At 36.6% G+C, this 14,712-nt stretch overlaps 1 protein-coding gene across 4 annotated transcripts in view; it reads left to right on the forward strand.

Moving 5' to 3' along the window:
• LOC133521965 (uncharacterized) overlaps positions 1-14,712 on the forward strand; it is a 121,477-nt gene that overhangs the window by 99,053 nt on the left and 7,712 nt on the right. For 2 of the 4 annotated variants that reach the window (XR_009799971.1, XR_009799972.1), the window contains exons 6-8: positions 622-729; positions 7,527-7,664; positions 9,113-12,685. Coding sequence is in view for 2 of the 4 variants with exons in the window: in XM_061857121.1 (XP_061713105.1) it covers positions 622-729; positions 7,527-7,664; positions 9,113-9,381 (515 nt within the window). In the remaining 2 variants the exon portion in view is untranslated. Of the gene's footprint in view, positions 1-621; positions 730-7,526; positions 7,665-9,112; positions 13,190-14,712 lie in introns of those variants that run through there. The other 2 variants (XM_061857121.1, XM_061857122.1) reach the window with 1 other exon arrangement.

Raw genomic sequence — 14,712 nt, forward strand, 5'->3', positions numbered from 1 at the left:
ATTCAGACTGCACTGCACATAGCGTTACTCTGAAGTACGAGTATTAGTTAATACGGGCAAATTGATTTTCTTGAATCCGAATGGTCCCTTGTATCTACAGGACTTTGCAGCAGCATTCGAGCCATATTTTCATAAGAATTGGATGTTTATTATAATGGCGCCTTCCTACTCAGTTACTTGCCAAGTCTAGAGTTAGACCAAGCTAAGTTGGCAGCCATTTTGATACTCAAGACTTTTAGAGTTTACTAGAAGTTTGACGTTAAAAATAACCCTTGCACAGTTTGGGCTACAAAAATTGCTTCCAACTTAACTTGGTCTAACTATAGCTTAGTCGGAGTCTAGTTTTAAGCATAGTACAAATATTTATTTGCAATTGTTTCTCGAATTTCTATGTCCATCAATTCGCTTGGAGCGAGTTTTCTTTCCTCACTTCTTTCTTTCTTTGGGCCACTATAGGCAGGTATATTTTTTTACAGAATCGCGCTCCTATTTATTTATTTCTGCCAAATATACCTCCATGTGTATAGGCCACTTGGTCAAATTTGGTTACATTACTACCACAGTTTCCAATTCTAGGGCTATACATGATTCCGTGCATTTAAAAATGATCTTTATTTCTAGAGGAGGAAGTGTCGATATTGTCCAGAGCCGGCTTCCCGACACAGCCGGTATGCACCAACTATTTGGCTGACAGCGAGGATGATGAGCCCAGGGCGGACTGGCAGCACCGTGAGTTTTATACAATAATTTGCTTTGGTTTCATTGTACCTCAATTTCGTTATAGGTACCCATTTACCAAAATGTATACATGTCAAAGCGAAATTATGTCAAAAAACTTAAAATTCAAGTCGACGTAGTGACACAATACATAAAACAAAATTTAAATACCTACATTACCTACATTCATGACTGCTGGTGCGGTGTTATCTTAAACTACATATACTTACTATCATTCCAGCAGGCTATAAAAATATTTCTAGTATGACAAAGGTTATAAAATTTAACATAAAACATGTTTAAACTTAATATGTATATTGAAAAAGAAGTTCCATCAGAATTGCGGTATTGGTAGAAACGTACTTTTTGAGACTTAGACACTTATTAGGCACTAAGTTGTTTTGAAATTTAGGACAATTTTATTACTGAAAGACAATGCGTTATGATATATAGGTGCACTGACAAAACCACATCAATAATTCCATGGTTTATTAGGTTATAAGTGTTCGGCTTAATAATATAGATATAAGTGGGTGTACCTTTGAAAAACACGTTTCCAGGGTGTTTTTGCTCCAACGTGTATTATTTATAGATAGATAGAATACTCTTTATTGGCACACGTCAGTAAAAGAACAACTTAAAGAAAAACATTGATTAGTGATAGAGGCAGACAACAGGCGGTTGTTATCGCTAAAGAGGGATCTCTTCCAGACAACCTTTGGGTAGCGGAAACAAAAACAATTAATCAAAAAAGAGTAGGTGTTGCAAAAAAAAAACGTTATGAAGCCTACTTTATTATTTATTTATTTTGTTTAAAATTTATTGCGAATGTACAGTCAGCATCAAAAGTAGCGGATGAAATAACGCGCCAAAAGTATCTGATATTGCGGATACATTTTCTAAATGTAGATTAATATTTAAAATTCACATCCAAAAGTATATCTTTTACAGTTTGATTTGTTCTACATGTAGAACTATCACTTTTTGTTAAGCTGTTACAGAATGGTAGATACTTTTGAAACGTTGTTTGATCCACTACTTTTGATGCTGACTGGACAAGTGGTGGACTAAATGCGAAACGAAAATCTCAACCAGTCATTTAAGGGTAAAAAAAAAACAAAAGAAGTAAAAGTCGAAGAAAAAACCCGAACAAGTGCAAGTCAGACTCGCCCACCAAGAGTTCAGTACAATTTAACTAACTTTTTTTTTTTCAAATTTATAGTTTGAGATTTTTCCCAGTGAAAGACGATATTACTTGCCAAATTTAAAGTACCCTATAAATTTTGATCCCCTTGAGAGTGTTGAAATTTTTGCGACACGATTTTAAATAACACGAATTGTGTGTAACAGGAATTTGCATCATATAAAAATAATGTATACCGTGTAGCTAGATTGTCAATTGTCTTTTGAATTCGGGTGATAAAGAAAATTAAAAAGAAAGTACATTCAATGCTTAGAGGACTTTTTGCCGATATTTTATCAAGATAAATCGACAATGGGGCCGTATTATTCATAGCGGAATATAAATTGGGTGCTCCACGTTTTTACAGACGGCAATGATGGCGTCAATTTGTTAGCAGCATAGTTAACGAGTATTTTATTTGCCTAAATATGTAGGCCCCGTTCCAATATGCCTGACGTTATATAACCGATTTCAAAGTAAAAGGAGAATACGATTGTGTATTGTAGGTGAAATTTTCACAATAAACTAGTACTATCGAGACAGCAGCTGGGGCAACTGTACGCAGCTGTTATTACCTAAATACAGTATAAGGGCACAACTTACTAGTACACAGTATACACGTTCGAACAAAAATTTAATCTTATTTCTAGGCTGTAGTCCGTCTGGAAATAGTGTCGAACTATGACACAGATTATTAGTATAATACCAGAGAATACCTACTTATTCATCTCTGTTTGAGCCATTCTTCGAATAATATCTTTAATACTATTTAAAAAAAAAGTATTCTTTAAAGCCATGGCAATTTAAACAACAATATTTTCTAAGAATGGCCGGATACGGTTCCCAAGGCACAGACATACTTACCTATTTTACGGACGAAGAGGAACATTACTTTCATTACCTACTTACACAATTTTATTATTTCCCATTCCAGTTTTTCCCGTTGCTCTTTAAATAACTAAGTAAGATTACGATCCAAAGAACGAGCATGTAACCAACCCCCCACCACTTAACGACGAACTACCCTTGTTTTTCTCCCAATCTATCTGCAAAGAAATGTTATAAGCCTTGTTGGTCCGATAGGTCACATAAACTCTTTTACCACTGAGAGTAATGCTGAGACTATTATATTCCCGACCCATTTATATACATACCTGCAGGGCTAAGATGGTCGGCTGTCTATCATTTGTCACCATACCTGTCACGCTCTAACAAATACGTAAGTGCGAACGTGACGCATGATATGACAAGTGACAAAAACACGACCATGATACCGCTGATGAACGCCAAGATTCCAATTGTTATTCTCGCCTCGGACGAATTAAAATTGTGTGGCCTTGAGATCTGTACCATCCATACTTTCTAGAAGATCACACAAAAGTTGGTTCGGCTAGAGCTGACCATCTCGGCAAGCGTTGGGATTTAGCTACCCTGCCAAGATGTTGACCTGAAACGTTGAATACAAATCATAACATGCTGCAGGGACTTGGAACATGACAAGGCTATCTCATTTTATGATCTATTTTACACCTTAAGCAATTCTAATAAAGTATTATTTGGCTTGTTTTTGAACCTCTTAACCCTTTTCTGTTTACAATGTGGAGGGTCAGCCATATAGGAAAACGGTAAACGTGAAATACGAGTAGAGAGTGGAGATGTTGTGTTATGTGTTCACTCTTGAAATATACCTACATGTGTGAAAGGTGTGGTAGATTTTGTTCCACCCAGACAACCAAGTTTGATAACTGGTTAACTAGACGCACTATTTCTTCCGCGGAGATAACCAGTTATGTGAGTGAAAGTCTAATTCCATTTTCTTAACCGAATTTAGATACTAGTTGTCTAGGTGGAAAGTATCTTCCGCGAAGAAAACTAGTTGTCCGAGTGGAATTTTATTGTTCTTCCACGTTTGTAACCGAGTGTGATAAGGTAGTTGTCCAGGGGGAACGTACTTTCCGCGTAAAAAACTGGTTAACAACATGGACTAAGATGTCCTTGAACATAACCGAGAACAAACCAAAACCTATACTTAGCTAAAGATGCATGTGGCATAGTAGGAACATATCGATGCTATACCTCAACTACTCAACCTCGTATCGTACGTTTCTGGTCGGTAGATGCTGTTAATTCCGAAATAATAATAAATTCATAAAATGCTACTTTGTCTGCTAAGTAACTAATATCTACAGTGTGTTTAGATAGATAAGTAAATAAAAATAATACACGATGAAATAATTTGTTGTATTTGTCTCTATGTCACTAATTCTAATACTTAGATGGATTTGGTCCAAAAACCTTCCTACTGTGAATTCATTTTAAAGAATTGTAACGTTCAACTCTTGTAATTTTTTGTCGATTTTTCACGTATATTACAAGTTATTTGTAATGTTTATAGCACCATTACACACGTTGATCGCTATACTGTCTTATTAAAGTATTTAGAGATCGGAATTGTCATTTTAACCACGATTTTATATTTATTATGCGTAGACACATCTAACTGACGTCTGACTTGCACTAGCGTCACACACACACATATAGCTATGTATTAATAAGGGTAGTAATATGGACAATAGCGTGTAGAACAAAGAATGAGAACGCTCATTTTAGGGGAGTGGTGTTTATTGTGTTTTTGCTTAGCTTTGCGGCCATAAAAACCCAGTGGGCGAATATTTTCGCTTTTTGAAATAAATGTCGTGTTTTCCTTTACGCGACCTACATATTTACATACCAGAATCTACTTACGAATTGAGTTGTTAATAATTTAAGTCTTCGCACATAAAAATAACGAGTTTTAGTCTTAGAATTATGTTTATCGTCTTAAACTCGAGAACAAAGTGTACTTCTATACCTATACGTTACGGTTTTTCTTTTTGTATTAGGTACCTTACCTATACATACTTAACAAATGTTTGAATATGGTTACGTACAAGTGTACGAAGTGTTAGAAGGTTAATTAAGCTCTAGTTTACCCTGGTATAATAACTAGTAAATTTTCACAACATTAGTAAAATTTAAACAATTCGATAAATAAATAGTATTCGAAATTAATCTGTATTTGAAAATTAAATCAACTTTAATTTGTATACGGCGCTTACCCATACACATCTAGGTCTACCCAACACTAGCTGGGTAATGTTATGTGTAATAGTGGTAAACTTAAGTTTACTTGAATGTTACAGGCAATACTAGAAGATTAAGTAAACTTAACGTAACTCTAAACAAATCCTCTTTTTTCTACTTATTATCTAGGTACTTCACCACTTTAGGTGCCTAGCCAAAGTGACAATCGTTTGCGCTATGCTACGACAACGAAACGTTTTGTGTCTCTCTATCACTCTTTCATATTAGTGCTACATAGTGACAGTTGCATTTCGTTTGCTACGGAGCGTTAACGATTGGCATGTTGGCTACGCACCCTGAAATTATATATACCTACACCTACCCATGCCAAACTGTAGCTTTCTAGCACTAACTAGCGCGGACGAACAGACGGACAGACAGACGGACATGGCGAAACTATAAGGATCCCTAGTTGACTATTAAGGAACCCTAAAAACATCCTCGCTTTGCAGGAGACGTACCCTATTTCTTTGAAGATTTTATTTTATAACGTTTCTTTTGTGTACGTGATTAATATCTAATTCATTTTGGGTACAAGCCAAATTCCAGCTTTCTATTAGGTATCAGGTACTGAATTAGGTTCTGAGAATTCCTTAGCTAATAAGCCTCAGACGGAGTGACCTAGACCAAGGTCTGGCAAGCCAGACAAACTAGATGTAATAGATAGGTAGATGTAGAAAGGTTCATTCTTGATTTGAGGATTTTGAGGAACCATACAAATTTTGAACTCCAACTGTACGTAAGAGTATATAATCGTTACCTATTAAAATGAAATAAAAATGGAAATAACTTGAAGTATGCAGAAAATGATACGTTTCTGCTCTAGAGCACTGTACTTTCTAAGTATGTTTTTTCTTTTTTTACGATAAACAATTACAATTTTAAATGGAAAATTAACTCCTCATAAATAATGATATTGTTACCTAAATTGTTATTGAAAGTACCCTCAAGAAGTAATAGTGAAGTTTATAATTAGCCGTGTTTTTTTTAATTCACATATGTTTTACTTTCCTTGTATGCGAAATGAAAAGTAGAGTGTTCAACTCGGGTGAAAGGCATCATTTCAATCTCGCAATAGTCCGAGACTGAAATGGTGTATTTCACTCGAGTTAAAACTCTATTTTTCATTTCGAATACGAGGAGAGTAAAATACATGTGCATTTAAAAAAAAACAGGGGTAAGTATTAACTTCAGCAGTATTTCTTGAGGGTACTTTCAATTAATAGTTTAGGTAAAAATATCGTTATTTATGGAATGGAGAGTTATTTATCAGAATAAAAAAACTGTAAAAAAAAAACATTTTAAACCAAAATTTTAATTGCTTATCGTTAAAAAACCAGGTTAGAAAGTAGGTACAGTGCACTAGAGCAGAAACGTATCATTTTCTGCACACTTTTTAGAACAACAACGACCCACTTGCAGAGCATAAGAAATGAAAAATATAATTCTAGAAATCATGTCACCCAGACTATTTAATAAATAAAATAAATAAATAAAAATAAAATTTGTTTATTTCAGACCATCAGATCCATATTTTGTTAGTAAATCAAAACAACTTACATCCTATATTAGTACTTACATAAAAACACATATACACCAACACTTATAACTATTTATTACTACAATACATCCCTGCGTGTAGAGAGGACCACGGGGCAAGATGGTTTATTTGGCCCTGCCTATCACCACCTCAACCCAGTACTTTGTGAGGCGGCAATCGGCACGTTCGGACAATGTCCTCAGGAGGCTGTTGCTACTGCCACGCACGCGCTTCAGCAGAGACGCTATTCTTTTACGCCTAATAGCGTAAAAGTCATCTATTCGCGCCTCTGCAAACATGCCCGAAGCACTACAGTGCTTCGGCAGTTTCAACAGCATCCTCAGAATGTTGTTGTACTGAACTCTCAGCGTGTTATAGGCCCTTTGTGTAAATGTTGCCCACAGACTGCACGTGTAAAAAGTTTGACAGTATGCCCTAAAGAGCGTTAACTTTACTTCTGTGTTACAACGTGCAAATCTGCGGGCAACCATATTGCCCCTTACCGCCATAGCCCTCCTCTCCCGCTCCAGATCTACATCATCCTTCAGATCTCCGGTGAGCATATGCCCTAGATATCTAAAGCTGCCCACCACCTTGAGGGGTACTCCACCCAGCATGATCCTAGGCACAGTTAGATTTGAATTATACTTTGGAGCCTTAAAAATGAGTATTTCACTTTTGGTTGAATTGTACCTAAGACCATGCTGCTCAGCATAACCCTCACATATGGCGATCAACTTTTTTACCGCGCTTACTGAGGGGCTCAGCAACGCCATGTCGTCCGCGTAACTTATATTGTTAAAACATGTTTCCCAAATATAGCATCCGACACGCTCCCTGCTAAGCCTCCCAATAAGCTCGTTGACATAAAGGTTAAACAAGGTGGGAGATGTTAGCCCCCCCTGTCTAACCCCACATAGTAGTTTGTATTCGTCTTAATAATTATTTTGTTTATTTTCCCAGGTATGCAGAACCTATCCATATCGTGCGCGCTCGTGTGCCTCATAGTCCTAGGGAGCGCTGCTCTGGTGGGCGCCTTTGGAGTCTGCAAGCATCAGATCAGCGCAGTCTTGGTTACTGGGGTCATGTACCTTCTAGCTGGTGAGTATTAATATGACATACCTCACAAGACCGCATATATGTCAATTCAATACAATGCACATTGAGCATTTTTAATTTATAAATCGTATGGAGATGACACCTCTCAGCGTAACCTTCCAGTTTGAAAAATACATACCTAGTGGGTAGTGACCCTGCCCTATGAAGCCTACGGTCCCGGGTTCGAATCTCGGTAAGGGCATTTATTTGTGTGGTGAACACAGATATTTGTTCCTGAGTCATGGGTGTTTTCTATGTATACATATAAGTATGTATTTATGTATACATATATATATCGTCGCCTAGTACCCATAGTATTAGCTTTGCTTAGTTTGGGGTTAGGTCGATATGTGTAAGATTGTCCCCAAATATTTATTAATTTCACTTTATACATTTAGGTAGGTACAGTCAGCATCAAAAGTAGCGGATCAAATAACGCTTCATTCATAAGTATTCTGTAACAGGTTAACAAAAAGTGATTGTAAAAGATATACTTATGAACGTGCATTTTAAAGATTTTTTTATATTTGGAAAAGTTATCCGGAATATCAGATACTTTTGGCGCTTTGTTTCATCCACTACTATTGATGCTGACTGTACCTATTATTTATTCGGTATACCTACGCGATATTGAAGTTAAATTTGCATATTAAATAAATGCTTAATTTTATTACACAGTCAACGAATTCATCATGCATCCCACAGTTAATTGAATTTAAATTGAGTTCGTGCTCGATCGCATGCCGGGGGAGCCGCGGGCTTTAGATAAAATGGTGTCTCGCCGTAATAAAAATCTCCTTTATAAGAAAAGTTTGCTCATTCGATTACTTTTCTGCCCGACGGCGAAACGAGATTCGATGGCAAAACACAGTGGTTTCATGCGAACACTGTCACCATCTAAGGCATAGGGAATTGGTAAAACGCAGTGGTTTCATGCGTGCACTGTCACCATCTAAGGCATAGGGAATGAGGAATCTAAATGTGACACCCCTACCATTCTATACGATATTGCGATTTATGTCAATAAGTATTAAAATTTTTGGTTACTTGTATGTAAATAATTTGTTGTGTACCAAACGGTTTGTGATTCGTGTGACACGCCATCACCTGTATCACTCAAACTAAACAGAAAGAATTATAAATTATACGTTGCGTGACAAGATAATCCCTGGTTTGTTATAATTTTAAGGTTGTGCTAATGTTTTAGTTATAAATACCGCGGTCTAGACACTCTCGTAGATGTACACAAGAATTTGTCTGTGATGTTCTCAATATTATATGTATTTAAATATAATCCTTTCCTAATTAGCATAAATATCATAACTTACATATCTCTAATTCCTTCGTTATTAACATTTATTTCGTGAAACTTAATGTGAAACGATATTTAAAAATTTAGGTAGTGTCGTACAATGTAAATTCTAAAATTGTAATCATTTTTGCTATTCCAGGTCTGTTCGCGATGTTCACCCTTATGATAATCCACTTCAAGCGCGTCCAGCGCACGTCGACGCGCGGTGTCCACGGCGACGGCACCGGAGACGGCGTCGTAGGCCCCCAGGCCCCGGCCTACCCACTCCTAGCCGCCAGGGAATTCTCTACAGCTTGGTCACTAGAACTAGGGTGGGGAGGAGTGGTTCTGGCTACCACTACGTCGCTGCTTTGGATTCTTTTGTCGAAAATTATGAGATATAATCCTTTGTCCGCGATGTTGTTGTAAGTTTTTGATGACATTTAAGTGGAGGTAAGCAGTCGTCAACTCACAGGCCCCAGGTTACCCCCTTCTAGCTGCCAGAGAAACTTCAACATCAAGGCACTAGGGCTGGGGTGAAGGGGAGTGGTCCTAGCTACCACTACATCGCTGTTTTTGATTCTTTTGTCGAAAATTATGAGGTAAAATATTTTTTCGCGACGTTGTTGTAAGTTTTAGATGTTTTATGTTGGAACCGCTGGACTGTCGGATGTCAAAATTAAAGTAGGTACCCCTGATATTTAGGTACGAATATGTGTAAGCCCTCAGGCTCCGGCTTATCCCCTCCTAGCTGCCAGAGAATTCTCTACAGCTTGGTCACTAGAGCTACGGTAGTGGTTTGGATTTTTTTTGTTGAAGATATAATCCTATGTTCACGATGTTGTTGTAAGATTTTGTTTCATATGGACTGTTAGATGCTACGAGTATAATGTCAAATTTTAAGTGGGTACGAGCACTTACTCCAAATATCTTACCACGGAGTAGGGCCCGACCTTGGGTACCCTCAACAGTATAAGAATTATCACCACCTTGGTCACTAAAACGAAGGTGGAAGGGAGGAACAGTCAGCATCAAAAGTAGCGGATAAGTACATGTCAAAAGTATCTTCCTACCATTCTTTAATAATTTAACAAAAAGCGATATCGATATGTTTTTAAATGTAGCAATTAGATCGTGATTGATACTTTGGAACGCGAACTGGTAGTGAATATTTGACGAAGTCCACTACTATCGATGCTGATTGTGCTCGCCCGACAATAACATCGCAGCTCTGGATTTTTTCGTCAGTCTAAAATCTTCGTAACTACTTTAAGGTGGAAGGAATACTCCATACCAAACTTCAAGTTCGTACCATTGGTTTTTGGCAGACCGAGAGAGATATACCGGCATCCCCACAATTTAATTGAATACTAGGCATAGCATCGAAAATTTAAAGCCGCATTAATTGGAATTCTAAGTAAGGTTAACCGGGATGTATGCAACTGTGGGTCCTGAACGCCTATTTTGTTTTATCCTCCAAGCAGCTCAGGCTTTTATCAATAGATGACGGGAGCTCTTATAATTAACGTTATTTAAAAAAGAACTCGAATGACGCAATAATGCCACAGTGGCATTTATCCCGGTTGACCTTAAGCGAAATTAATGGATGTTTGTGGATCACTTTGTGTGAAATATATTTATCTTCAGCCAGATGTTACACAGTGTATTCTTTTATATTAAAGCTGATGGCACAAATGTTTAAGCGTGGTTTTAAGATACAAAATATGATGTTGTAATTGTAAGTGACTACTTATAACGTTACACTGTTAGTCAATTACTTAATGGCTCTTCGTCTTTATAGACTCGTAAAAACTCGATAAAACTGCATTTTGGAAAATGCTGCCTTTTCACTCTATCATAATCTAAATAAGTGGATTCGGTCATTCGAAAAATTCAAAAGAAAGAATCTTTTAATGAGCATGCAGGTATCTACTATCGAACAACTTGATTCCTGACCTGCTGCGAAACCTTTTCATATTTACTACTACATTGGATATACATTAATTTAAAAAGTAAAATTATTATGACTTTCCTACTGTGAATACGTTCTATGGTGGGACGCAAATCAGTTTGATCGATTGTACATTAAATAGGTATTCATGTAACACATCCACCTGTACATATTTTAAGATTGCGACTGGCATTTATAGTGTTACCTGAATAGTTAAAAATTGTTGTAATTATGCATTTATATTTAGATAAACGCCGAGCTTGCTGCCGTCCAAGTTATTGTTAACTTCTTTGTAAACCTAATGTATTAATTTCAACGTTTAACCTTTTCACACCGTGTGCTCAAAACAGGAATGTATTTATCTAACCGGACCTAAACCGAAATAAAAATATAGTCAGTGTCGATAGTTCCAAAAAAAAAGTAGTACATTATTGTCGAGGCTCGCCAGTAGCAATTTGCTGGTATTCATTTTAAACGGACGACCGGAGTCGGTAGTGATCAGCATGGCTACCACAAGTTGGCATTTGACATTTATGGTAGCAACTGCACGAACTCGATCGCATTCCCTCTCTATCGCACCAATACGTCAGTGCGCGCGAAATTGACTGCGATCGAGTTTATGCAGTCGCTAACGTAAACGTCAAACGAGTTGGTAAACTCGTGGTATCACTAATTTGTTCTTTTGTAGGGATGATGAATGTCGCTGGTGAAAAGGTTAAACGCTGTCCTTCAAGAGCTTCTATGGATTTTGACCTGTAAATTTACTTTAAATATCAATTTAAAGCTTTGTGTACTCTCCTGTACCTGTCTATGTACTTTTGAATATGAATTTATAAATTACAGCATTCACATTATCTGTTATAAGCACTACTAATAGATATATATTATAATTATATATGACGTATTCAGTTTAATGGTATCCCTTTGTTGGTTATTAATAAATAAATCAATATAAACTTCTAGATTCAATTGTGATACCTTTTACCTGAGAATGCCATATATTTAAAAAAAGATTAATTACATATTTGCCTAGAATAAAAACACACTCAGCTTTCTCGCACTGTTGACATTATCACGTTACAAATGAAGATTGTTAGAATACTCGGCCCCTAGTCAAAGTTGTAGAAATTTATCTATTATAGTGTCCGGCTGAATGGGTGCGTTCAAAAACGTTTCATTATTTCATCTGCCGTTCTCATGTGCAATGTATATAGCAAGTATGTAGACATCAGAATGATTTCTAAGAACTTAAGACGCACAAATTTTTTGTATGCGTTGTTTTGACAGTTGAACTAGGTAGTAGCTAAGTAGATATGCACGCCACACGAGACCGTGCGCGTTGAAGGGTCAGCCATCTTGTGGCCTAATTCCAAATATATACTTGACGTTCACATAAAATAAATCGCACTCACTTGACGTTTACACTTCGCGCCAATAAGCAGCGCGCGCCTGTGCTGGGCGGCTACCGGGAAAATCGAAATTCGTCAATTGCGGGCATTTTTCTCTGTCGCTCTGATTACGTCTTACGAAGAGTAAAAAAGAAAGATCCCCGCAATTTGCGAATTTCGGTTTTCGCGGTAGGCCCCCTGCCTCCTACAGATGTAGTGCATTGCATAATACGCTCGTATTTCAGAACTTTTTGTACCGAGACTGACTAAAATAGCAAGGCACGTTCGTAAGTTCCGATGAAAAATAATTAGGCACTACTTCTGTACAATTCCCGCGCGCTCCCTATTAGGCTATTCAGCTGCCAGTTGCTACAACCACACCGACACACACATTGTAAGTACGTCTTATCAAACCCTTTGCCTATGTCGTGTTTATGAATGGAACGCTTTTGAGACTTACCCACGTTAGTTACAAACCTAGATAGAAATAGAACATTGTCAGAAAATCATGTGAATGAATGCAATATGGTGCTGTGATGCGAGTATTTGTTTTAAGAAATATTCGATAGATATAATTGTGTAGCGTTGGAGATTAAATAATTTAAGGATTTTATTTACGTTAACGCGCTAGGAGTTTTAACCAATCATGTTTATTTTAGACAAGCAACTTTAGACATTACACGTATAAAAACAAAGTTCATATTAACAGCACAATAAAAATCATACGAGATGAGGCTAAGCGTGATTGTACTGATCTGTGTGAAGCTTACACGATTTAAATAAAATAATTGAAAGTGGGACAGTTGTTTATAATAATTTGAACCGTATACTATGTTTGTAGATTTTGTTAATTATTTTATACTTTTAGAGCATAATAAAGCAATATTATTTTGATTAAGTACTGTTGTTTTACTTCAAACATCCATTGGCTACGGAATAACAATCAACTGATGTACAGTGAGCTGCGAAATCGCATGGCGAAATTATGAATGAATTCGTTGATAAAGTTGCCATGCACTTTTACGGCTGATGGTACCTATGTTAATGTTTAATCCCTTAACTTCTTTTATCAATTTTCAAATAAAATCTTTGTGAAACACAGTCACATCAATATGTTTCCATACAATTTAAGTGAGTAAAATGTTAGGTACTAGCAAGTACTCGGTATCTCATTAAACGTTAGCTTTTGATTACGAGATAAAACGATTTTTTTACTAAGATAATGCATTTATTACTCACATAACACTTAATGGCATCGTAAACTGTATTGTTTAATCTTTAACTGACTAAACTATCTACAGAAAACTTTAGAAACAGCAAAACCAAAAGTCTGTCTAAACATGACGTACCGTCGTACCTATATTATAGGTATAGACCCAGTTGCACCAACCACAATTCCCATCTCTCTATCTATGAAACTTCCCATACAATAACTATTAGCGAACGCTTTAACGGTGACAGACAGTTTAGTGCAACCAACTCTTAACTTGCAAAAACAATGAAAAATCAGAATAGAAACAAACCTAACAATGTTTGCAAATATAGTCAGCCTTGGAGGATTTAACTGGAGCTTACCCCTCTGTCGAAAACCTCGGCCAATGGTCATATGTATGCTGTATGGACTGACATTTATCTGACATGGTTATTTGTACGAAATAGCCATACATTTGACGTGCCCCTCCCCCGCAAAAATCGGCAGACTGTTTTGTACGTAAAATTACAGACAAGGTGTCTCCAGTTGTTAAATCCAGTAGTCATGCTCTGTACGCCATGTTCTGTGGTGATTGATAGAGTCTGGCTAGCCAAATATTTTTGACAGATATTTTAATGTTGTATCACCAATTGTGAATGATTTTAAAAAAAAGTTAAAAGTCTGTTGTCAATTTATGTCATTCATTCAAATTGTTCGCGGTTTATAAGGGGTTTATTTTAAATAATATTAATAATGACTATACCGAGTGAGGACCGCAAACTATTATATAAGCTCATAAATAATTACAATAATGTCCGAAGTCGACGTGAAGCGTTGTATAACGAAAAACTGCTATGTATACAAGTCGCAAGCAATTTAGTAGGTTGGTGCTCCATTAATATTTTGATACTTTAAGTACTAGTACGTTTTTTAATTTATTATTATTAATACCTGAATCTCATGAACAGGACAAGTGTGTAAAGAAACGGATAAACTAGAAGTTCTGGAAAATATCGATAAAATCGAAACATTGGAATTTAACGAGTTACTGAAAATTAATATTTAGGGGAAATCTGTGGAATGACTGGTCAGTAGTAAATTGTTATAAAAATATCTTGGCGGAACATGTCTATACATATCTTTGTACTTTACATAGAAGTAGAAATTACATGAGCTGGCTTTGAGTGCATGTATATTAACTTATTTCCTTAGGTACTTTACGAGTGCAC

Source organism: Cydia pomonella, chromosome 10 (genome assembly GCF_033807575.1).
Source record: "Cydia pomonella isolate Wapato2018A chromosome 10, ilCydPomo1, whole genome shotgun sequence".
In the NCBI taxonomy this organism is placed as follows: domain Eukaryota; kingdom Metazoa; phylum Arthropoda; class Insecta; order Lepidoptera; family Tortricidae; genus Cydia; species Cydia pomonella.